Raw genomic sequence first — 25,751 nt, forward strand, 5'->3', positions numbered from 1 at the left:
CAGACTGGGATTTTTCTTAATCGACTCTGGGCAGACTGGCAAATTTATTTACACTGCTCTTTGTCTGGTACAGTACTGGTTACAATTGAAAGTCAATGGTACAGCGCTGAAACTCACTGCAACCTAGGTACGGGAAACACATACCTACAGACACACATACAAACACCACCCACACACAACGAAACACATACACAAAGGAGAAAGGAGAAATGCGAACACATACACAGACACAGACATAGACACACACACACACACAAAGAGAGAGAGAGAGAGATAGAGAGAGAGAGAGAGACGTACACACAAACATATACACACATACAAACTTACACACACATGGCTGCTGTTCTCGATGTTTCGTTTCTGGAGAGCTGTATGGAAATCTCTAGTCAATTTTTCTGATAAATCAACCTTGAATTTAATAAACGTTTTTTTCTTTATAGACGATATCTTCCGAGTTGAAAAAATTCTTTTTTATATCTTTTAATTATTTCTGTTTTTGAATTCATCTATTGTTATTTTTTGTATTTAAAGCTAAACAAAAGTTTCTTTGTTTGTAGACTATATCTTCCGAAATTGAAAAATTCAACTTTATATCTTTTAATTACTTCTGTTTTTAGTTCACTTATTGTTATTTTTTGTATGTTGTCTTGTGTGTGATTACAAGGCAGCTTTTTCATTTGTAATGAAGATTAATTCCCGTTTTTGTTTTTCGTTTCAAGTATAATCCTTTTAAAGGTTATTTGCACTGTTTTCAGTGGAGCTATATACCAGCTAGTGTTGGGAACGGAGCCTAAACAGCCCATGCAAAGACTAGAACGAGGTTTCTGATGCGAAAACCCCACCTATTTTGATGCCCTACCCCCCTTCTCAAAATATTGTAAGATTCCTTTGTGCTGTTTTCTTCATCGTTGAGTTTTCTTTATATAATCCCGAGATGCACCAATAAGTATACATGAGTATTTCATGCATCCCAGTGTTTGCTCACGTTCCCTGGCAAATTGCATCAAAGAGTCGATCCATTGATCATATTTATAACTAACCCGTGTCTAATTACAGGTGCGTTTCATTATTGGGCTATTGTAGATGCAATTCCTCATCATTACTGAATCATGAACTGATTCATGTCAGCTTTTGGAGTTTGCAGACGTTCGTTCATCCAGATTTCTTAAGCCATTTTGGTGCCAATTCTGATTTTTTATTTGCCAGACTTCTGCCAATTCTGATTTTACAATGGCCGCAGTTTCTGATTTTTATATTTGCCAAATTAGCGCGAATTCTGATTTTTGTCCTAAAAATGGCCGGCAAACTTCACAATCAGCCAAAAAATAGTAAAATACCCGCAAAAATAAAATTAGCTGAGAAATGTTAAAATTAGCAAAAAAAATCGTCTAAGAATTCCGAATAAAAAACAGCCAAAAAACAGCAGCATAGATCGTCGGTACAGCAGCAATTTCATAATGAACTTGACCCTGACTCTTTTAAGGTTAACACATTTCAAAAATGTAAAAAGAAAAGTTCGTGAAAATCTGGCCAAAAGCGATCTGAAACGGTTACAAAACTATCCAGAACAACTGAAATACCCTCAAATCGGACCAGTTTTTACCAATTATGCCCCCGGGGTGTTTATTTACTGTTTAGTATGCCCCTGGAATCAATTTATGGGAATAAGGCTTAAAATAAATGCGATAATTAAGGCACAAATTGTCCTGGAATTCGAAATTTACACTCGACATATTTTGAAAAAGTAATTTAGACTTGGGAATCAGTTGTCTAGTGCGATTCAAGTTGGATATGAAAAATAGAATTAATTTTGTAACGATTCGTTATTGATTTTTCTAGACAGACTGACATATATATGTGTCCTTTGCCTAATCTTATTTGGAGTCCTGTACGGGAAAATAATTCATTTCCAATTTACAGGATTCAAGTTTCCGGGATTCAAGGTTAGAATTTCATTTAATCCATATGTACACAAAGTTTTTTTTTATTAGTTTTTTTTTCGATGGTTTTCCTTGTTTCTACTTTCTTAATACTGCCTGTAAGACTGCATGGGAGTTAGTATTTTGGGCTTCAACAGCCCTCTGAATCCCTTTCATCCTTGCTCGTAGCCGTAGATTCTTCATTTTGTATTCATCAATTCCCATCGTTTTTGTATTTCTCGTGTTTTTTGAAGGTCTATTATGGTGTCAAGATTTTTGTGATCCATGAGCTTTCAATTTGTTTCAATGACAAACTAGTTTTTGTGTATTGAATCCTTTGTATTTATACCGAATGGAGGGGTGTTTATGTTGTTATTTATTTTTTGCCAAATTTGAAACAATAGAGCTTTGTAAGGACAGTAACTCCTTTTTCCACTATGGTTCTGTGGATAAAGTTCATTCATGCTGTGTTGAACAATTCTAAATCTTAAAAAACTGTTTTTGGCATTTTATTGAGCATTGAACTTCTAACTTTACTGAGATCAATTGGATTTGAAATTTTGACTGTTACTTGCTGTATAGTAATCCTGCGTTGAGAGCCAGACTCTTACCAAACAGGAAGGACAATTTGGTTCATTTTACCTCTTTAACTGATTAATAGGTATCTTTATTAAATGACCCTTATTGTTTGGGATATGGCAAAAAATGATGATATGGTATGGTATAGTTATATATCGTCGTTTTTTGTCGTCATATTTTACAAATTAGTTAATTAGTTGAAGTGTCTTCTGATGATTTGCGGGTTATATAACTCGGGTTGTTGAGTGAACACCCTTTTGAATTCAACGCTTTTTTCTTTACCCAGTCCTATGTTACTAAATATCAAATTCTCAAATCAGAAATTTAAAGAACAAAAGATCCCACCCCCGCCTTAATGGGTCCAAATTTCTCCCCAGCCCAAAAGTCCAATTGCCAAGAGCCATAATGTTTTGCTCATAAAGATTTTATGATATACTGTACATTGGGTTCCCTGTAAAGGGGGGGGGGGTTCATAACGTAGAAAGAGACAGTGAACTAATCGCTAAGGAAATGACCGAGCCGATTCGAATAATGTGAAATAATTGGTTCGAGTATTGTGTTTTTTGTGCCTTTGTGTTCTTCAAGGCTTCATTTTCCCAATGAAACATAAATCGAAAAAAAAGATATTCTATTTAAGTTATGCTAAGTTTCCCTTGTGCAAAATTTACTCTAAGTTGTATTCTCATGAACTCAATAAATGAATAAGCTTGACTTATCACTGAACAACATGTCACGGTGAAGACCAAAAATAAAAAAAAAACTAGAACAAAAACAACAAAATTAATCATTTTTTTACCTTTGTCAACTCAGAAAGACATTGTTTTTGTCATGAAAATAAAGCATTGAAAGCCTGCAGGTTCGCTTGAGAAAAAAATGTTCGCATACGCCCACCTCGCGCGAGGCATGAACAAAAATTTGAAAACTTATACATTCTTAGGTGGTTTTAATTGGCTTCAAAATTGTTGTATTTTGTTCTAAAACAATTACAAGAGTTCCTGCCAGTTGGACACGCAAAAGAACAACGAATAATGGCCCTTGACCCGATAACTTTATTAACTTAACTCAGTTGAAAAATTGTTCGTTTGCTTATAAACTCAACAACGCATCACTTAAGATAACCTCAATTATTCTTCTCATTAATTTAAGCAACAAATAAAGCTGTATTAACAAACAGTATTCAGCTCACTCTAATTAGATACAATTTTTTCATTTATGGATTTGTAAACATTTCTATTCGGTCAAAGCTTTTTATTGGTTTTCCATTTTTCCATATTAAGTTTTGAAATTTCACCCAACTTTTATTCGTTTTACTCGAGATTTTTGCAGCCACATAAGATTATATTCCCCCAAATACTGTCCCCATATAATACCCCCCCCCCCCCACTCCTGAGATCTGATCAAACAAAACTGACAGTACTTTACTCGATCTTATTGTGTTGAAAAAACGGATTTCTTCTGAGATCAACACTAAAGTCTAATCTACTGCTCACAGTTCAAAAACGCATCAGTGATCAATGTAATCACTACAGATTTTAGAGCTCCAGAAATTCTGATCAGAGGCAATTTTGAACAGATGGAACTCTATCGCATGTAAGTTTTCCGCAAGAAATAGGTCAGACATAGATAGTTTTGGGTCAACTTGCATTCCAGTGTTGAAAAAATATACATACAAAGCTTGACCTAAACCAAAGAATTGATCCGCAAATTTTTCGCCCGTGGTCTTAGCTTGGTACCCAAGGTACTACAAGAAGTTTCATGTTTTGTGTCTAGACTTAATCGTAAATGTTGCAATTTACACGTCAGATCTAGGGTTCAAAACTTATGGTGTGAGGCACCACTAACTGCGGCACTCATAAATCTATTGGTTTCATTTCAAAGGACACATAATGCTGTGATTAAGAAGTAGCGGACCTATAATTTGCATGCCCATTAAGTTGGGGAGGGGTGGGAAATAAAAAGAATAGATGCGCTAATTCGATAGAATATAACAATGATTATTGCAATTACCCAGTTTCTTGAACAAACATGTAAAAATACGAGCTCTCGGATTATATTTAACCGGCCACATCAGAACTCAAGTGCATATCTGTACCCATGTTGAAATTCCAGACCCACTAGACCTCCGTTCAAACTACCTCCGAGCGCACACTAACACTTATTGCGCTCGAGGTACCCGATATGAACAAGTCTTCGAGCGCACTTTGTTCTAGACAAGGGTCTGGAACTTGTATGGTCAGGGGAGGACACACGAGTAAGATCGTAAACTATTTCAAGCGGGTTTATTTCTCATTTTTGTTTATTTTTTACTGCGAGAGGCAGCAAGAGGCAACAATGCAGCGCCGATCAGCGACTCATTTAGTGTCAGATGATCTTGAGGGGTCGAGTCGTTCGATAATGGTCACCACTTTAGCAGAGTTTTGAATAGGTGTAAATCAAGACGTTTTCATGGAAATGTTTCCAAGTTCATTTATGGAGTCAAAAATGAACCATTGGCTTACTAAATCGAATTATCTTTTGGTTTTTTTCCACTAGCAATTTTTTATAGGCCTTTTAGTTATATTTTCATTAGAGGTTTTTTTAGGATTGGAGATTTTCTTGAAAATATATTAATAAATACAATAATTTCTTTGAAATCAAGTTATAATAGCGGTATTAAAACATTCGCTCATGTTTAAAACCAGATTATTTTGAGTGCACTTGAGTCAGGTCAATTGCAACTTCTAAAGAAATAGAAACTGATCTGAGTGGATTAAGAGTGTTATGTTAGCATCAAAAGAGTTTATTTGAAATATTGAATTACCACTTGTCTTCTAGCGCACTATCAACCGTAGTGAAAGATCTATATCTGGCTTAGTACATTAGGCAAAACCAGTTCTCATTGATGAATGCTAAAAGTCAGCATGAGAGATATTTCGCTACCCGTAACAGGGTTATTAGCGGACGAGACAAAACACTTAAAAAAATAGAAATTAAAATCAAACAAACATAAGCAAAAGTTTGTTGAGTTTGTTGTGCTTTTCGGTTTAATTTTTAACCCTGGCTGGTTCTCAGTTTCTCACTATGTCAAACCGCTTGCTCTCTCAACTCTGATTTAAAGTTAAGCTCCTCCCATTTTCCTCCTCATTGTTAACGTGGGTTTGCTGTAGTGGTTGGTCACTTACTACTGTATGATTTAAAATATTGAATTACCACTTGTCTTCTAGCGCTAGAGTGAGATCTATCACGCGTAGTGAGAGATCTATGTCTAGCTTTGTACATTAGGCAAAACCTGTTCTCATTGATGAATGCTAAAAGTCAGCATGAGAGATAATTCGCTACCCGTAACAGGGTTATGAGCGGAAGAGACAAAACACTTAAATAAATAGAAATTAAAATCAAACAAACATAAGCAAAAGTTTGTTAAGTTTGTTGTGCTCTTCGGTTTAATTTTTAACCCTGGCTGGTTCTCAGTTTCTCACTATATCAAACCGCTTGCTCTCTCAACTCTGATTTAAAGTTAAGCTCCTCCCCATTTTCCTCATCATTGTTAACGTGGGTTTGCTGTAGTGGTTGGTCAATTACTACTGCTTGATTTAAAATATTGAATTACCACTTGTCTTCTAGCGCACTATCACGCGTAGTGAGAGATCTATGTCTAGCTTGGTACATTAGGCAAAACCAGTTCTCATTGATGAATGCTAAAAGTCAGCATGAGAGATATTTCGCTACCCGTAACAGGGTTACTAGTGGAAGAGACAAAACACTTAAATAAATAGAAATTAAAATCAAACAAACATAAGCAAAAGTTTGTTATGTTTGTTGTGCTTTTCGGTTTAATTTTTAACCCTGGCTGGTTCTCAGTTTCTCACTATATCAAACCGCTTGCTCTCTCAACTCTGATTTAAAGTTAAGCTCCTCCCCATTTTCCTCATCATTGCTAACGTGGGTTTGCTGTAGTGGTTGGTCAATTACTACTGTATGATTTAAAATATTGAATTACCACTTGTCTTCGAGCGCAATATCAAGCGTAGTGAGAGATCTATATCTGGCTTAGTACTTTAGGCAAAACCAGTTCTCAATGATGAATGCTAAAAGTCAGCATGACAGATATTTCGCTACCCGTAACAGGGTTATTAACAGAAGAAACAAAACACTTAAATAAATAGAAATTAAAATCAAACAAACATTAGCAAAAGTTTGTTGAGTTTGTTGTGCTTCTCAGTTTAGTTTTTTAACCCTGGCCGGTTCCCAGTTTCTCACTATATCAATCCGCTTGCTCTCTCAAATCTGATTTAAAGTTAAGCTCCTCCCATTTTCCTCCTCATTGTTAACGTGGGTTTGCTGTAGTGATTGGTCAATTACTACTGTATGATTTAAAATATTGAATTACCACTTGTCTTCTAGCTCACTATCAAGCGTAGTGAGAGATCTATGTCTAGCTTGGTACATTAGGCAAAACCAGTTCTCATTGATGAATGCTAAAAGTCAGCATGAGAGATATTTCACTACCGTAACTGGGTTATTAACAGAAGAAACAAAACACTTAAATAAATAGAAATTAAAATCAAACAAACATTAGCAAAAGTTTGTTGAGTTTGTTGTGCTTCTCAGTTTCATTTTTAACCCTGGCCGGTTCTCAGTTTCTCACTATATCAAACCGCTTGCTCTCTCAACTCTGATCTAAAGTTAAGCTCCTCCCCATTTTCCTCATCATTGTTAACGTGAGTTTGCTGTAGTGGTTGGTCTATTACTATTGTATGATTTAAAATATTGAATTACCACTTGTCTTCTAGCGCAATATCAAGCGTAGTGAGAGATCTATGTCTAGCGTAGTACATTAGGCAAAACCAGTTCTCAAAGATGAATGCAAAAAGTCAGCACGACAGATACTTTGCTACCAGTAACAGGGTTATTAACATCAGAAACAAAACACTTAAATAAATAGAAATTAAAATCAAACAAACATTAGCAAAAGTTTGTTGAGTTTGTTGTGCTTCTCAGTTTCATTTTTAACCCTGGCCGGTTCTCAGTTTCTCACTATATCAAACCGCTTGCTCTCTCAGCTCTGATTTAAAGTTAAGCTCCTCCCCATTTTCCTCCTCATTATTAACGGGGGTTTGCTGTAGTGGTTGGTAAATTACCACTGTATTGATCTCTTTTACGTTTTCCGCTAGATTTCCCGTCACTTTTTATGTATCATTTTCCGTTAATTTTTCCGTTATTAATTTATTTCCGTTAGTAGGTAATATCTTGCTTGTTTTGCTGTGCTTTTATGTTTTTGCTCAACTGGGGTTGTATGAGCAACGGAAATTATTGGTCCATGCAAGATTTCAGTCTTCCTTACTTTGATTTCGTGCACGTCTCCAATCAATGTTTTTTGTGTTAGCATCGAAGACTAAGTTTTTGCTGTCCGTTCTATAGTGGCTTAGTGCCACGTCCAGGTTACATGTCAGTGGTAGAGGTATCCAGTACTATTAACCCTTTCTTCTCTCGGTCGTCGTTTTTGCTTTACTTTTGTCAGGTACCTTTTTTGGGTAAAGATTTTTGCATCGCATCTGGTGAATTTGTTGCTACAAATCTGTAATTTTTTGTTATAGTACGCCATATGGAATTCTTTGGGAATCTCAACCTCCTCGTTTAGGTCGTAGTAGATATTTTTTGACTTCGTATTGGGTGATTAGGACTGCTGTGGTTCTTGTGCGATGCTAGATTTTTATCGGTCTGAGGCTACGTCTTCTGTCCAGTTCTTTTTTTCTCAATTTTATTGTTGTTGGTCCTTCGTCTTTTTTGGTTTCCGTTTTAGATCAAGTCGGTCTGTCTTAATGCTGAAATTATTTAGCATTTTATACAGTTTAACGGTTAACGTTTATACTTCGCTTTTGTGGTAGATTTTTCCGTTAGTTTTGACCTTATGGTCTGTTTCGTTTTCAGTTATGTAAGTTTTTTATTTTAACTTTGGGTTCTAATGTGTTTGCTCTATATTTTTTCCGTTGGAAATACCCAAAACTAACCTTTTTGCTGGTGGTTCCGTTAACTTCTTTGACCGAGTTTTTTCAATTTGCGGTAAAATCGAAGTTGAATTGCAGCAGTGGTGGGTGAACTTTTCATCCCATTATTTTGCCGTTTGTGTTCAGTACCAGTTCCGTTAACATTAGTTCTTTGTTTGCTAAAATTTCATCTAATGGATAAAAAATTAACGTAAATCTTGCCAATTCCCTAATGGCGTTTATGGAGAGAATTAAGAAAAAATCTACCGAGGGTAACGGGTAAGCTGATGTTTGTTCTGCAGAGTACCAGTCCCAGTGCTGCGCCTAGTTCGTTCTGGATATCCTGGTATTCTAACTGGATTAGCTCAGGTTTCTAATCGATCATTTCATGTCGTGTCGCCGAATGTACGCGGTCGCAGTTTTTCTCTGCAACCAGATCCTCGTACTCTAGATACACGGCCTTGATCTGTTATTGGATCGGTGTAATTTCTCCATATACTCTTTTCGCCTCGCCGACTTGGGCAAAGGATCTATTTCGTGTCAAGTTATTCCAGTCTTCTAGGTAATGCATTGGCATATCCTTCTCAAGAACATTTGTGTGGTTGCCGGTTGTAAGCTAATTAGTTATGGTTTTTATTTCTTGCTTAGTGTCCCTTATCTCTCTCATATAGTGCTCCAGCTCCGTTGAATTACATACACACTTTACCCGGCTACCGTTATATAAAGAATGGTTGTTTGGAGCATTTGAAGTTTTTCATGAAGGGCTTTCGAATACTGTTTAGGGCTTTAAATGCACGATAACTAGTTGTTTGAATCCTGTTCGTCCAATTTATAGTTTACAGTTTTTGAAATGCGGTTGAATTAACCAGTATTATTTGAATCTAAATTTTCACCACTTTTGTCACTGATTTGTAACTCGAAATAAAGGAAAATGCGCTTTGCAGATTGATTGTTTCAATACCAGCTTTATTGTGTTAAATTGGAATGGGTTCTGTTTTTCGGCTTACTACTCTAGGCAGTTAAATGGGCATTACGTAATGTGAATGTTAGTTTGCTTTCTGATTCTTTTCGTTTTGTTCAGATGCTTCATTTATAACTCTCATTGCCTGGAGTTGTTTAGAGCCCGTATCAGTTATCATATCGTTTTTTTTATGAATTCATGTTCTTTAACTAGTTAATGATAAAAGTCTTCCAATGCTTTTCCTCTTGTAACGGGTCTTCTTGGAGGTTTCTAGATAGTAGATCCGTTATCCCCATCCGCTATTAGTTACAGCATTCAATTTCAAAATCATAGATATTTAACCGTTATTTCTATCTAGTCAAACGGCTGCTGTATGTTTTGTATATTTTTGTGTCTAGAAAAGACACTTATTAAAACTTTATGGTTCGATTCTACTCTGAATTTGCGGCCTAAGTGGTAAAGTTTAAAGCATTGAGCTCCATGTACTATAGCTAAAATCCTCAGCTTGTTGATTGCGTATTTGTTTTCCTCTCTATTTAGTTTCCTTGATTTGTATTCAATGGGCGTCTTTCCTCGTTATCATCAAGTTGAGATCTTGGTTTCAACTCCGATAGTAGTTGCATCTATCGAGAGTATTGTTTTCAAGATCGTAATGGCCAGGTAATCAATTTTCTTCATTTCGCTGTTAAGTTGGTCTAATGCTGCTTGTTTCTTTTCCGTCCATATCCAGTATGTGTTTGCCTATTCCAAAAGTTTTCGTAGCGGTTTTGTTTCTTTTCCGATAGTTTTGGGATATGTTTTCCGAAATGTTATACGGATCCTAGGCACAATCTGATTTATTTTAATTTCCTCTGTTGTTCAATTGCTACAATTGCTTCAGTTTTCGCAATTTTGGATATCTTCCTATTTCTGAAAGTTTTTAACCCAGCCAGTCAATTTTTTTGGAACAATTTTGATTTTTCGAATAATGCTATAAAGCCTGCGTATTCTAAAAGCTGCAAAATGTGATTTACATCCTTAAAAGTGGGCTTTCAGATAGATTCTAGGGCTCAACTTGCACGATAACGAGATGTTTGAATCCTGTTCTTTTGATTGATTGTTTCAATACCAGCTTTATTGTGTTCAATTGGAATGGGTTCTGTTTTTCGGCTTACTAATTAAGGCAGTTAAATGGCCATTACATCATGTGATTGTTGGTTTGCTTTCTGATTCATTTTGTTCAAATGCTTCATTTATAACTTTCATTACCTGGAGTTGTTTAAAAGCTGTATCAGTTATCATATCGTTTTTTAACGAATCCATGTTTGTTTCCGACTATTTATCCTCCGGTAACGGTTCTTGTTGGGGATTTCTAGATCTGTTATCTCCCTCCGCTGGCTTTTACAGTATTCAATTTTCAAAACATAAAAAGGTTATCGTTCTTTCCATCTAGTCAAACAGCTGCTATATGTTTTGTTAGATTTGTTTCTAGAGAAGACCTTTATTAAAGTTTTATGTTCCCATTCTACTGGGATTTTGCGGCCAAGAGGAAAAATTTAAAGCGTTCGACTCCATGTAGTATTGCTAAAATCTCTAGGCTGTTGATTGCGTACTAGTTTTCCGCTTTATTAAGTTTACGTGAGTTGTATGCAATGCGTCGTCTTTCCTCGTTATCATCAACTTGCCAGATTGTGGCCTCAATTCCAATAGTACTTGCACCTACTGAGAGTATTGTTTTTATATTCGTAATGGGCTAGGTAATCAGTTTTCTTTATTTCGTTTTAAAGTAGGTTGGTTGAAGGTTGTTTGTTTCTTTTCCGTCCATATCAAGTATGTTTATGCATTTTCCGAAAGTATTTGTAACGATTTGTTTTGTCCGTTAATTTTGGGATACGTTTTCCTACGATTGTACGGATCCCAGGCACTATCATCTGATTTCTTTTAATTTCCTCTGTGGTTCAATTGCTAAAATTGCTTCAGTTTTCGCAATTTTGGATATATTTCTCCTTCTGAATTGTTTTATCCCAGCCAGTCACATTTTTCGGAAGATTTTTGATATTTCAAACAATGCTCTAAAGCGTGCGTGTTTTAAAAGTTCCAAAATGCAATCCACGTCCTTAATTTGTTGAAAAGGAATTCCATGGGTACTACTTTTATGTCGTGTTGCCATGCGGGTGTTTCAGTTTTCAGTGTACGGTCAATTTTTTATTGGAAAATAACGCACATGTCACCTAGTGCGTAGTAACGTTTTGTGTCATTGTATTGGCCCGTTATTTTCCCGGCGATCATTGTAAAAAAACGCAATGTTCTGATGTGTCCTCATGAAGATCGAATCAACCAAATGCATATTTCAGATCTATCATGGAGAGAAAAAGTTATTCGGTTTTGTTTTCCGTTATCTTTACGGAAATTTGTGACATGATGTCTTGTGTATTTGGCAATTGTGCTTTCTCTTTGTCTACGTTTTTCTTCAACTCTCTTGCATCTATCGCTATTTTAACCGTTTAATCGTTTTTATTTTTGTGGTAACTATCGGTTTGATAAAATGGTCTTCTCCCATTTTTTCCCGTACAACATGTCCGTTTTATATGAGTTTGTCGATTACTGCTTTGACTTTGCTTTGAAGGTCTATTGGGACAATCCTCCTTCTCTGTTGTAACGAAAAAAATTCACTTTAAACCTTACAAAATTTTTAAAGTTTTGGACCTTTGGGTTTTTGATTGAAAAATTTGTAAAGATTACTCAGAAGTTTTGTAAATTGTTCTTCTATTTTACAATTTGCAGTATTTACATTAATAACGAGTTGGGTTTTTCGGTGGAATACTTGTATGTTCAGCTTGTCCGTGTTGTCAATTCCTATTATTGGTGTGAGTTTGTGTTGCATAATCCACCATTTTTGTATTTGAGAGGTATTTTGGTACTTGGTTTATATTATAGTAGTGTGTTTGATTTTTACTGGTTTCTTTTTGAAGTCCACGAATTGTCTTCGCTAACAATTTTCCGTTTTTGGTTGTCCGTATCTGCCAGTGTTTCTAGCATGTGTTCTTTTATTTTGCAAATTGATCTATCTGTATCAAAGATTGCCATTACTTTTTTTCCGTTTATCGTTAGGTCTAGTTTTGTCGTTTTCTCGTCATCTTCTACTTTTATCCAGTCTTGGATACGGTTGAGTGGAGATATTTTTACGGATCGTTCTGGTTTTTCTGTTTCTTTTCTGACAACCTTCTGATTTGAAATTTGTTGGAGTTTTCGTGTATTGTCTGTAGTCTTGATTTCTCTATTGGCTTTGTTCCGCCGAGTTTTCTTTTATATCCGTTTCTGATTGTTCTGTTTCCGTGTTTGATTCTTCGCTCTCTTCTTCTTCTTCATTCGTTGCTTTGTTTATTTTTCTGTTTTTGTAATTATCTTACGTTTGAATTCTAGCTTGTTGGTTTTGCTTCTGCAAACTACTTGTAGGTGTCCTATATACCCACTTTTGGAACATTTTTTTACCTTGCATTTGTTTTTGTGACCTAAATAGTAACGGTCACAATAGCTGTTACAAATTTTTCTGTTACTATTTTTCTGATTTAATTTCGCTATGAATTCCTGTTTGATGTTGAGCATTTCTTTGGTTTTCTGGCTAGTTGTGATTAGATTTGGATGTTTCTGCAATTCATCAAATATTTTATTTAGCTCTCTATACTGGTTTGCTTAATTTTTGTTCTTTAACACGTTATAAAAGGTAGCGATCGTTAGATTTTTCTCGATATCTCCGGGTGTCTGTTGTGTTACTTTTTCGTTACAGGTGAACCTGAATTCAGTGTCTGATTTATTTTCAATTTGTAATGATAAGAAGAGGTTGCTCAAACTTCTTACCTTGCCCAGTTCAATTTTCCGGATCTATCTCCATTTTCGAGGTTGTCATGACATGTTTGTTCCCACAAATTCAGTCCTGGGAATTTGCTCTCCAGTGTTTCAGTCACTGGTTTTTCATATTCCAGAGGAATGTTATTTTGCAGGTTAGCTGGTTTTTCTCTATGTTCTCTCTCAATTTTTTATCCATTTTTGAACTATCATTGTTCATTTCAATTGTTCTATCTGGGTATAGTTGATAAGACAATGTCATCAATGTCGTGAATGTGTCCCAGTATTCAGAAGTGGATAATGATGGCTCTTGGCCGTAAGAATTTAAAAATGTTGGCATTTGCAAAATTGTTGAATTGTGTTTGTACGTGTTGTTCATTTTGTTCGCAGTGCCATGCTATAAAATTTAGTTAGCATTAAACGAGATGAGTTAAAACAATGTATTACCACTTGTTTTCTAGTGCAGAATCTAGTGTAGTGAGAGATCTATGTCTAGCTTAGTACATGAGAAAATACCAGTTCCTAATATCGAATTCTAAAGGTCAGCATGTCAGATGTGTCAAAGAGCGCAGTTGAATCTGATCAGACGTAAAATCAAATGTACAAATGTCTGCTCAGGTGCGGATTCGAGCAAACTACACATAGGTTGAATCAGAAGTGACTCTCGAGCGCAAGATAATTTAATTGGAGGAGGATTTTAAGCGCACTTGGAGGCCGATGTCAGTTCGATCTGATTAGCGGATTAACTTTTTTCTCGGAGGGTATGATCCGAGACGATTTTGGTCTAGACCTCAACCTGGGCAATCTCTATGCAAAAAAAAACGGATAAATTCGGTTTCTCCCCTGACAAAACTTGAACATGGTTATATATCACGTTACTATGTAAAAATATAGCACGAGCGCCTGGGGGCGTAAAAGTTATATGTCCTCTAATCTGTGGGGAGACGGAATAGATCCAAATAGTACAAGTCATAGGTGTACATTCGGTATCTATTCTGTTTGCCCCCATCCGCTATTCGGTGGGCATATAAGTTTTGGGATCTTATCCGTTTGTACCCCCAGCTTAATGGGTGCATATTAATTGAACCCGCCAGACGTACCATATTTTACATAATGATTTTCTATGTAATGATACGTGCTATTTACCTGGTCAGCTGGTGGTTCATAATGCACTGGGGGGGGGGGGGGGGGTTGAGCACAGCAGATCCAAATCTTGAACCACTCAGGCGCACATGCAAATTTTTTTATCGCAACATCCTGTATAACAAGTCACAATTTGCAAGCGGTGGTCATGAAAAACACTCAGGGGGCGAAATGGATTAGATCGTAGATTTGAACACCTTCCACTTTCACGAGAGTTCTAATTTTTGATGGAAAAACAGCGGTGTGTATGTCTGGTAAAACGGTCAGGGTATAAATGGACATTTACAAATTTCTGTTCCCAGTCAGAGCTAGAGTAGCAGAAAGTCTGGCTCGCATAATGATCAGAGCTCGGATGGATCAGCGACCACTTTGGTCTGTGACCTAAACCTTGAAGATTTTAAAATTATTTACAATTTAGGTTTGGTTGTTTAGGATTAGCAAAAAGTTCTCTGAATTTTACAAAAATGAATTTAGCTGTATCCACGAAAAAATTCAGCTCAATTTTTTACATTATTTGCGCTATTTTGATTATGTTATTGGATCTCAACACCGGTCCAATTAACAAATTGTGGACACCAAAACAATACGTGTATTCTCTTCACAATTTAGTTACAAACAAAAGTCACCAGCCTACCTGGGGGAATTCAGGTAAACCTTTCCAGGGTTTGAAAATCAGATCGTTCCCGAATCATAAAAAGTTATTTTTGGAGGACAGTTCTAGCATGAATAAAATGCGTGAGAAAATACCCACCTTTAATAGACCTAAATGGGCACATCAGAGGCCGGAATGCACAAAATGGAGTGTGGCAACTTCTTTTGGGCGCCAGATGTCGGATTCTGTCAGAATTCAAATGACGTTGCCCCCCGAATGGTGCATGGTTATTGTTGCAGACCGAAAATTGCCTCAGAAACATCCTTTAAATGAGGGGAAAAAAGGACGTGTCATATATCTGAGCCTGAAAGACCAGGACCAGCTAGCATTGGAGGGGGTCATTTTGAGTAAAAGCCTACCTCGGAGCCATTTCGGGAGGAAAAATTTGGGATATCTTTACGCTATCGTAAGCGGTGCCCAGTTAATTTGGGACTTTGACAATAATAACACTTTACTGACAAATCCAGCCAAAATTATAGAACCGGTCCAAATTGACAAATCAGAGGAATTAAGAACTGTTTTGAGAGCTAGGAGCATCAACAACAAGAGTTGCGACTCTTTCAACCCTTTCCCTTTTATGGGCGCTGGCCAGTTGCAGTCCTGGCCCAGAGGCATTCCGTTGGTTGACAGAGAAGCGAAAGAATGCCAACGAGACGCGTACAAAGTAGAAGAATTGAAAACGGTTCCAGAACGCAAAATAGCTGTTTACCAGTCCCTGGCCAACCACCACCCGGATGTTGATGCTATTTATCGTGGGCGAACCCAAACTTTGCCCTTTGATTTTGCCTCTCAATCACAGAAACCAACACTGATTGTAGTTCCCGAAGATTCCTTTGCCCCTTTTAACTCGCAAGCTACCCTATTCACATACGAAGCATTTTTCATGTTGTTTTTACCAGTTACAGTACAGGAAAGAGTATCCGATATTTGGAGGTCTTACCTTGGGCAAAAAGTGCTGAAAGATATAGGCTATCAAATAGCTTTCACAAACCCGCAAGTTGTTCAACATCGAAACGAACACACAATTTTGGCTGACTTAGATTCAGAACGCGATCTATATTTGAAAAGTGGCAAACTAGTCGAGTTTTTAAAATACAATTTTACATCCAACTGCAGTTATTCGCTAGAATGTCACTTTGAATCGGTTGTCATTGCTTTGTACGAACACAATTACCTTCAACTTAACGATGTTTACCTGTTCCAGTTATGGATAAGGTCTTTGGTGAATTATGGTTATAAGTTTCCTCGTGAACCACTTTTATCAACAAAAAAGTGGCCAGACTTGATGTTATTTGCACCCGTTCATCCCAATGGAGGGGTTGAGTTGAACAATTTATTGCTGCGAAGTCTGAAACTGTTCTGGCCCAAAAACAACTTGAAACTTTTGTTTTTGGTTGACGGAGATGAGCCAGTTGGCAGACGGGATACTTTCGTGAAGCGACTTCAACAGTCGATGGCTAATTATACAAAGTCTATCGAAGTGAAATTTAACTTCATTCCTAAAGAAGTGTACTTGAGCCGTGGTCATGATCGACAACAATTGATTATGTTATGGGCTGATAACTTTACAAATGCTGATTATATTGGATTTATTGATGATGACACGCTTTTTACCAACCATGTTTTACTTGAAGATATTTTTGATGAAAAAGGAAGGCCTCATGTTTGGGGGAGGTCCAACAAAGACCATGTTGTCACTCCATATTGTACAGTTTTTTCCATAAGATTTTCTAACTAATCTTGACGTTGTATCCCGTGTCGAAATGTCAGCGCTTTTCCGCGCTTTATTTTTCGACAAGTTCTCTGACCAACAAGGAGCAGTAACGATCAATACTGATTAATAACAATTTCGGAGAATTTTCTAATTGAGAAGTGATTTCTGATATTTTTTGATTTCTTAGTTTAATTCAGAGAAAATTTGCAGTATTCTCAATCAAGAGTACATAATTCAGAATGAATCGATGAATTAGCTCTGAATCAGACAAATGTGACCTGAATTAGACTCTGACTCAATACTGAAGTTGCATTAGAGTGAGGTACGGGAAATCCTACTCCAAAAATTGACTAAGATCGCTCAGATGATTCAACAATTCAGCAGCGATAGACAATTTTTAAGTTTTTGAATTTCACAACAAAAGGACTAAAACTGTACGTTTCACTCTAAGGGCCAATAGGAACGCACAACTGGGAGATATATTGGGGCGAAGTAGAAGAGACAAGTCGATGGACGGACAACTCAAGTATGGAAGTGATGCGAACCATGAACTATTTTCCAGTAGTCGTGAAAACTTGTCATTTAAAAGTTGTTCGTGATAACATATTGAAACACCACCCACAGTTCAAGTATTTCGATGATTTTTTCAAACGCGGCATTCGAGAAAAAAAGAGAAGTTATAGCCAGTTTAACATAATGCATCAGCACTTATGGAAACTGAAGAAAGATGAATATAACTGGCATCTTGAAGGCACATCAGCGAAAGATGATCATTTTAAACTGGTAGGCGGGGTCACTGACGAAATGACATTTCCAAAACCACGATGCTCACTTCATTATAATTATGACATTCGGAAGTTTAGAGTGCCAAAATTTGATGAAGATGTTCTGAAACGAGGTTTTTGCTACTCACTTACCAAATGGGATTTTGATGGGGAATATGGTCGCGTGTGTGAAAAGGCAGGGTATGGCTGGGCTGTTGTGTCAACCATTCCCAATACAGATCAATGGAAGTTTGAGGAACTGGACTGGCGATGGGATAACAGGACAGTTGAAGCGCACAAAAAACGCTTCGCTATCAATCGTATTCGATTAGATTGGAACGAACAAGAGCTCGAGAAACTTTTTAAGACAACTTTTGGGTCAATCAATGCTAAAAATGTGCGAAAAAATTCAAGTTAAATCTAAATAAATTTTCCACATGAAAATGAAGAGCTCTGCAGAATATTAAATTTGATTTGAAAAAGTACCTTGATTTGAAAAAGACATATAATAGCATTCAATCAATTGTTTTACATACAAGTGGATAAAAAATGGATTAGTATCTTATTTCGTTTAATTAAAAATTTTGTTGGATTTTGAGTTTTAAAAGCTCAGGGAGGGCCCAGTATATTTTAACCTATACTGATTTGATTTGCCTTTATTAAGGAGAGGGTATAGCCTACTACTTGTATTGAGATAGGGTGTACATAAGACTCCATGTATAAAAAATATGAGAGTCGTTGGATCCGATTACGTGTATCAAGATCATTTATAGACTACTGCGCATAATTTAAGATTAGGTTTGGCCAAATACATGCGTTAACAATTGTTGTATCCGACTGATGGTAAGAATATGGGTAATAATAGGGCTTTGCGGAGTCGTTTTTGCGAGGCGTTATCTCACCTGAACTTAGAGGTCATTCAAGAGCAGTGATACCTGGGTCGAGAATTTTCGTACGAAATGCGGTGAAGTGCGGTGAAAAAAAAAATTTTCGCCGCGTATTTCTTACACCTATTTGCAGTAAATGCGGTGAAAAGCGGTGAGCTATTTATTTTCACCTCGTTCTGGGTCTGGATACAAAAAAGATACATCCATACGTGGGTTTGAACCTCCTACTTCCTGAATGTCTTCCACTACTCATGTCATGGAAGCTCAGTAGTGTGTTGGAGAAATTGATAACTATTAATTTTATTCAATAATCGCTTAGCTACAAATTAAATCGTTGTTACTATCACGTGTGTTCATTTCCAATTTCATCTTTGACAATTTTGCAGGAGTTTTCAAAGACACGATCTTGCTAACAACTTATTCCACTGCGCCAGATGTCACTTACTTCACTGCTATTTCTTGTGATTTTAAATCAGATTCATTAAACGTTGAAAAACAAAGCAATGAATTTTTGTAAGAAATGCGGTGAACTTCACGGTGAATTTTTGTAAGAAATTCTTTGAAGTGCGAATTATTTTTTTCACTGCATTCACCACATTCACCGTTTTTCTTACATTAATTTGACACAAAAGTCAATGCGGTGAAAATTCGTAAAAAACGCGGTGAAATTGGCGGTGAATTTTTGTAGGAAACGCGGTGAAATGCGATGAATTATTTTTTTTTCACCGCCTTCACCGCAGTTGCCGCATTTCCTACAAGAACTCGCCGCATTCCTTACAAAATTTCACCCAAAAACCTCGACCCGGTTGGAAATAGCATGCAGGCGAAAAATTGGAAGTATCCCCCGTGGAACCCAAGGTCTGCTAAAAGATAGCGCAACAGAAACTATTGCCATAAAACTGGAAATTACAATTGAAGTGCAATGACACTTCTGAGTAATCTTATACATAGAAAAGTTTTTTTTTTAATTTGAGCGAGGAAAAGTTTAAAAGACAGAAAATTAGATTGATGTTTTTGCTGCTCTCGTTCACGCTATGATGCCACCAGTTCCAATATCAAAGTTTGATTAGACTATAACCGAGACTTTTGTTTGTCCTTTTTTCCAGACTAGGCCGAGACTTTGGTCCACGATCCGACTTTTGTGCAACCATTTTTAAGAGTATGTAACTGTGGTGCCACTCCTGCCCAGACTCTGGTGTGACCATTGTTCAGAAGTCGTCGAGACTTTGGTCTCTGTTTAGGGTTTGGTGCGAATTTTGCCCTGAATTTGGAGTGACCATTGTAATACTCCGTTTGGTAGGTTAGCATTTGCATTGCTAGTACGGCCTAAGTTAGATGAGTTGGATTCGCGGCACAAACCCGTCTTTAGATGTGTGGCTTGAATTTTCAGTGTTTTAATTTAGTGGTGGAAAGCTGATACAAATCCACGCTGAGAACTTGCCTTGGAAAGCTGCCGTGTTTCCCATACGGAATATTTTGCGCTCAAAAGTGAGAGTAGAAAAAACAACTTAATTATGTTAAATTTGTGAAGGGAATGATTTGTTAGGTAAAAGTGGGCGGCATGAACGAATTTACTTCTTTTTTAGACGCAGGTAAATTATCATCAGGTGAACAACATACGAATATATTATACCACAGTGAGTTGTGGTCAATTATTTGGTACACAGTTTTCTAAGGTAATTACTACATATCCGATGCTTTGACAATTTTTTGAGAGCAACAAAAATTGATAGCAAATTAGAATTTTGTACAGAATTTTAAGGGAAAGACATTTTTAAATAAAATATGAATTATGGAGTATATATACTCATAGAATTAGAATTTATAGTAGTAAAAAATTTGCTTGTTATCATATCTAAAACTTTACATTTGCTCGTTATTATAAATAGTGATAAGTAGTAATTCAGGTATATTGCACTTGATAGCAATTTTTGGAGAATGTTAGGTTTATAAGAAGAGCACATTACAAATTGTTAATGTTTTTGCGGTGGGTTTCCAGTAAAGTTAAACGAATATGGAAAATTAACACTGTGAATAAGATAAGTGTAATAATTAACTGAAATGAAACGGGAAATATTTTACGAATAATTGATAAATTAAAAAACTTGAAATGGAATGAAATTTAAGTTGAAAACTCACATGAATTTGAAATTCAATTAAGAAGTTTGAAATAGAGAATTTGGGTTTTCACAAAATTTGATTTTCGGCGTCAAATACCGACATATTCTCTTTCATAGTCCGAAAAATCATGATCCGGGGGAAAAGTGGTGCTTGGCCTGATTCTTGCACCTGGATGGCTCTCTACAGGAATGAGAATTCCTCCTTTGGTGTTTGTGTGAAAAAACACAAAACTTTCCTCCTTTGGTGTTTGTGTTTTTTCATCCTGAATGAGAATTGCGATTACGTGATTTCCTGTCCTTTATCGTTTTTGGGACATTAATTGACTCAAACTTACTGACCGAACAGACAGAACTTTCGTAGCCATAATATGTTGGGATTTTTTGATACGTCCGCCAGTTGATATTAGAGGTCTCAAACTCTAGGAGACTGCCGAAGTAGTTAGGTTAGGTGTAATTCTGCCACGAGTGAGCAATTGTTCAGGCTTTGATTGTTTTCTGTATGTCATTGCTTTTGAATTGTTTCTGTTCGCAGAGCAAATACTCGGAATTTTGTCAGCATGTCTGTGGCGAATCTTTATGTCTCCTCTGTATTTCATCTTGAAGTTTCTCATATGAAAGGGGTCTGCGTTGAGCGTACTTCCATAGTCAACTACTCTTCGCTTCGCTTTTCTGCCAAATTTGGCGATATCGTTCTTTCTCACTCTTACTTCACCGACTTGGGACTCTCTGAAAACCGTACATGCTGGAGAGGTACGTGTCACTACAATTTAGGGAGCAGGGGTATCCCACAAACCAAGAAGATCTTTCTTAGAACAATTGGTCTTTTTCCTAGCCCGTAACAGCTTCAACAATTTCTGCGAGAAGAATCGGATTAGTGAGATTTAGGATTACAAAAATTGGGATAGTGATTTATTTTTATCACCATTATCGCGTCGTCTGGTGTCTAGTTGAGCGTGTGTAATGGACTCTTTCATCATGATTTCACTTCTCTCTGCTGAGTCCTATCCAGTTACCGTTCTACCGGAACCGTATTCGAGTCTAAGTAATGATTCAATATCTAATCATTTGCAGAATTTGGGGATGTACATGTGTTGCCTAGTGGAGTGTTCGGTTTTCTGCCAAAATATGCTTTGAAATTGATTAGGTTTGTTTTTGTTTGTTTACAAATGCGCAACTAATATGCTATTGGCTTATTTGATTTTTTTGTGAACGTGTTGGATTTACTTACTAACTTTATATAACTTAAGAGTAAATATTATGTATCAATGGTTCTACTATTACGATAGGTAGGTGCTCATTTGCAGGTATTGTCATTGATGTTGTTTTATTGATGTTGTTTTATTGTTGTTTATTTGATGTTGTTTTATTGTTGTTGATAAAATTTTTTAAAAAAAGTCGTCAATTTTACTTCCTCGTAAACATTGAGCTTAGTCTGAACGAATTTTTCGTAGTACTTTATGAAGTTGAAAAGAATCATTAAACAATTTTCAAGACATTGGGAATAATAGTTTTGTCGAATAATTCTACTGTTGGATATTTTGTGGAAAGATCTATACAAGCCAGAATATGAATATCTTGATCTTTCTCATTCGCGATTGGACGTCGAAAATCCATTTGTATTTCTTTATTAGGCTCGGAACAAATTTCCTCTTTGATATAGGGATTACCGGTTTAAGCTTCTCGCCTATATGGGAAAACACTTTTTGAATTAGGCCGCTTTGTTCAAAAAATTCCGCGTTGCATGTAGATCCAAATGAGTTTTGGCCTAGTTACCGATTATCCTCGTTGAATTTTTTTACGGCGCTGATAAACTAATTTGAGCTGTTCCTTTTTTGGTCCTTTACTGACATTAATCATACCATCTAAGAAACAATGTGTGTTTCTAGTCCATTCAGGTTATAATCGTTTATTTGAAAGGCTGCCGGCATGTGAGTGAGGCCGTAAAAACCAGTTATGAGACGACATTTACCTGTACGTTCGCCACATATTCTATCAAAATTGAAATGGCCAGTCGTTTCTTGTATACATTTCAATTGACTGTAGGCATATTTTAAATCCAGTGTTGGAAAAGATGCATTCTCATTTTAGGCGTTTGCATTATTATTTTAACGGATAGTGTTTTTTCAGCACTAAATAAATCTATTATTTCAATACTAGATATCTCATACCTGTTTTTAGGAATATATTTTGAATTGTTTTCAACCTAAAGCAAGTTTTACAGTTTTAGTTCGCTTTACAGAAATTAAAATTGAAGATATCAAGTTTTATCAGAATGAAGATTACCATTTATGATGTGCTTCTCTTTATTTTATTTTTGCAGTTTAGAATTTACTAATGATTGAGGATTTATTGGTTTTCGTCGGCCTTTCTGGCAAGTTGGAATAAAAATTCCGTGAAATGTTTATTTGACAGTGTGTTTGCGAGACTTACCAATACAGGAGATGATAGCATGCAAATCAAGTAATACTTGTTGCTTCATTGGCCATTGATTTCGATAAACATATAATGTTAGTCTTGAATGATTTCAAGATGCTCCCAGCTGAGGGAAGATATCACCTCCAAGAGTTGTTCGGTGTCCGTCTTCTACGACTGTAACTTTAACACCTTTTGCCAATGGTTGCATTGTACTGTAGTGTTGATGACAACAACAATATTGATTATATCGTTTGAGAACGTTTTTAAACCGTACCTTCCTGATGGCCTTACCCAATAGTTGTTTTCGTGTTTCATAGCCACTGCAGTTGCTAAATTTTTGTGGATAATCATTGGGACGCCTGCCGGAATCTGCTAAAATTTCTGTCTCAATGTTTTTGTCTCAATTGTCGGAATGTACCTGTACATTGACTGGTTCTGCTTACCTGAATTTGTGGTTGTCTGTGATAAATCCTGCGCAGATTTCTTTGTTTTTATCGTAAATAGAGTCGTAGTTTGTATCGTAGAGATTGTGCATTTTTAGAAAATTAACAATTTGATTGACTCGTTCATCTGCCGATGGCGATGTTACTACTGTAGCGGCCTCACAACTTAAATCCTCTATATTGTTGGCTTTTGGTCTTGTTTATTACGGGGATTTTTTATTTTTGACAGGCTTTTACGAAATTATTGTTTGTACCACAGTTTTACAAGCTCAACCTCGTGCTTGAAAATTTTGACCATGGCGAGGAGATCATTTATTGCCGCTGGCTGGAGAGAGAGTCAGCTTGTAGTTACTTGGGAAAGTCTGCGCTGGTTTACCAGTTTATGAATAATGTTAGCCGACGGTTTTATGTTTTAGCTCGATACAGTGTAATCAGGTGTTCCCCTATTTTTGATGGATTTTGTGTACCCATTTCTACATTAATGGGTAGTTCTAACGCTTTTTTAGGGGATCGTGTTTTCTTTAAGTGTTCGCGATGAATTTCTCCATCCTGCATCTTTGCGGTGAAAACGTCTGGTATTATTGATTCTTCATGACTGTCCAGATAATAATTGTTATTTTTCTTTGTTCTGTAAAGACATTGTCAAAAATATGCCAAATGTCCTTTGTTGTTGTTTGGCCTTTTCTGACAGTAGGTTCTTATGAACCGAAAATTCGACGGCCTTTGGTGCCTAAACTAAGATGAAAAAGGGAGACGGTATTGCTGCCACGATGTTTCCAGGGTATAACAACGCATAAAATTCTCGCAGCCTCAATCTTTTGACTTTTATTTAGTCATGTATTCTTTGGCTGTTCGTTTCAAATTTTTCAATCGAATTTATTTGAGCCGCGTTATTGACCACATCTTCCTCATAGATCGGTTCTGGCGGAAAAGTCACTTTATCCGGAGGTACCTCGCGTAGAGTGTGGATTGAAAATCTCTTTTTGGCTTGATTAGCTATATTCAGAATGGTTCGCCATCGTTCCCATCGTAGAGGGGGTTCCAAAATAGTTCTTTCCCAAGATTTGAATACCAAGAGGGAGATGGGCACGTTCTTTTGATGCTGACTGCGTCAAGTGATGCTCCCTTGGGTAGGTTAGCAATTGTACTGCTGGAATGGGCAAATTTAGTTAAATTGGATTTGCGGCAAGAATCCGTATTTAGATGTGACGCCTGAATGTTAAAATTTATTAAATTTGTGGTTGAAAGCTGATAGAATTATAGGTCAAGATTTTGCCTCGAAAAGCGCTACGTTTCCACTTCGAAATAATTTGGGCTCAAAATCGAGAGAGAGAGAGAAGAAAAACCCTACTAAACTAAGGTTGTGAAAGAAAGGATTCGTTAAGTAAAATTTGGCGAACAACATCAAGTGAACAACATACAGTCATGAATATATCATATCTTAGTGAGATGAGGTCAATTATCTGAAACACAATTTCCTAATGTATCACAACGCTAATGTTGACTATCGAGCGAATATAACACTATCAAGTGTCTGTAATTTGGGTATAGCACCCTGATTGACCCAAATTTTGTGATCAGAACATGACTTGGGACTGGGACTCCAGCTTGGGTTCGTACAAGATTCTGGTGATTTCGTGTTCGGTGACTAAAATATGAGACTCTGAAAATGAAGCTTTGATGAGGACCCTTTGCTGATTCAAATGCCAACAAGCTAGAAAAAAAAATTGTATATCTTCAAACGACAACTTTGATGCCTTTTTGTTGCATTCGCTGAGCTGGAGGCATTTGAAGTTAGAGAAGACTCTTTCAGCGACATGTTGGATTAGTATTCTGGACGCACACTAAACAGAACAGGCGCTGCCACCCTGCATATCGAAGATTAGTATCCATGCCATTTTGGTGCTGTTTTGATAGATGTAAGAAGTGAGAAAGCTCAGGAAAAAAATATTTTACTATGGAGAGCACGTTATTGGTAAAAAGACGAAAACTCATTTGGATGGGTTCAAATGGGCTCACAAGGGGCAACACAAATTCTGAAACCTCACAATGAGTTCTGTAGAAAAAGCTGATTTTGAAGCTTCTTGGATTGCTCCTTGCTTTATATGTGACGGAAATTTTGACGGATGTGAAAAAGAGGGTAAAGTGGTCCATCATTGTTATTTGACAGATATTCAAGGCGATGCTCACATGAGGTGCAACCTTAATTGCAGTGTGATAAAATTTTTGTCCTTTATTTCCACAATTTTTCTCGCTACGAATCTCATCACATTATTAAATAGTTGGAAATTAACGATGGAGAAGAGTTGAATGCAACTGCTAAACCAGATGATACCTTTTTCTCGTTTTCAGTACGTGTAACA

General features: G+C 36.6%; 1 protein-coding gene across 4 annotated transcripts; it reads left to right on the plus strand.

Moving 5' to 3' along the window:
* The first annotated feature begins 3,630 nt into the window (after nt 1–3,630).
* Nucleotides 3,631–18,115, plus strand: LOC142347892 (uncharacterized). 4 transcript variants are annotated; one of them, XM_075399050.1, is made up of 3 exons: nt 3,631–3,752; nt 14,812–16,751; nt 17,211–18,115. In XM_075399050.1, the coding sequence occupies exons 2-3, from the start codon at nt 14,858–14,860 to the stop codon at nt 17,939–17,941; spliced, it is 2,625 nt and encodes an 874-aa protein (XP_075255165.1). In that variant the 5' UTR covers nt 3,631–3,752; nt 14,812–14,857; the 3' UTR covers nt 17,942–18,115. The 4 variants fall into 4 exon arrangements, with proteins under 4 accessions (XP_075255165.1, XP_075255164.1, XP_075255163.1 ...); XM_075399049.1 differs by having other exon boundaries at nt 14,826–16,751; XM_075399048.1 differs by having other exon boundaries at nt 3,631–3,735; nt 14,826–16,751.
* The last annotated feature ends 7,636 nt before the right edge of the window (nt 18,116–25,751 follow it).

Source organism: Convolutriloba macropyga, chromosome 10, assembly GCF_964194025.1.
Source record: "Convolutriloba macropyga chromosome 10, txConMacr16.3, whole genome shotgun sequence".
In the NCBI taxonomy this organism is placed as follows: Eukaryota; Metazoa; Xenacoelomorpha; order Acoela; family Convolutidae; genus Convolutriloba; species Convolutriloba macropyga.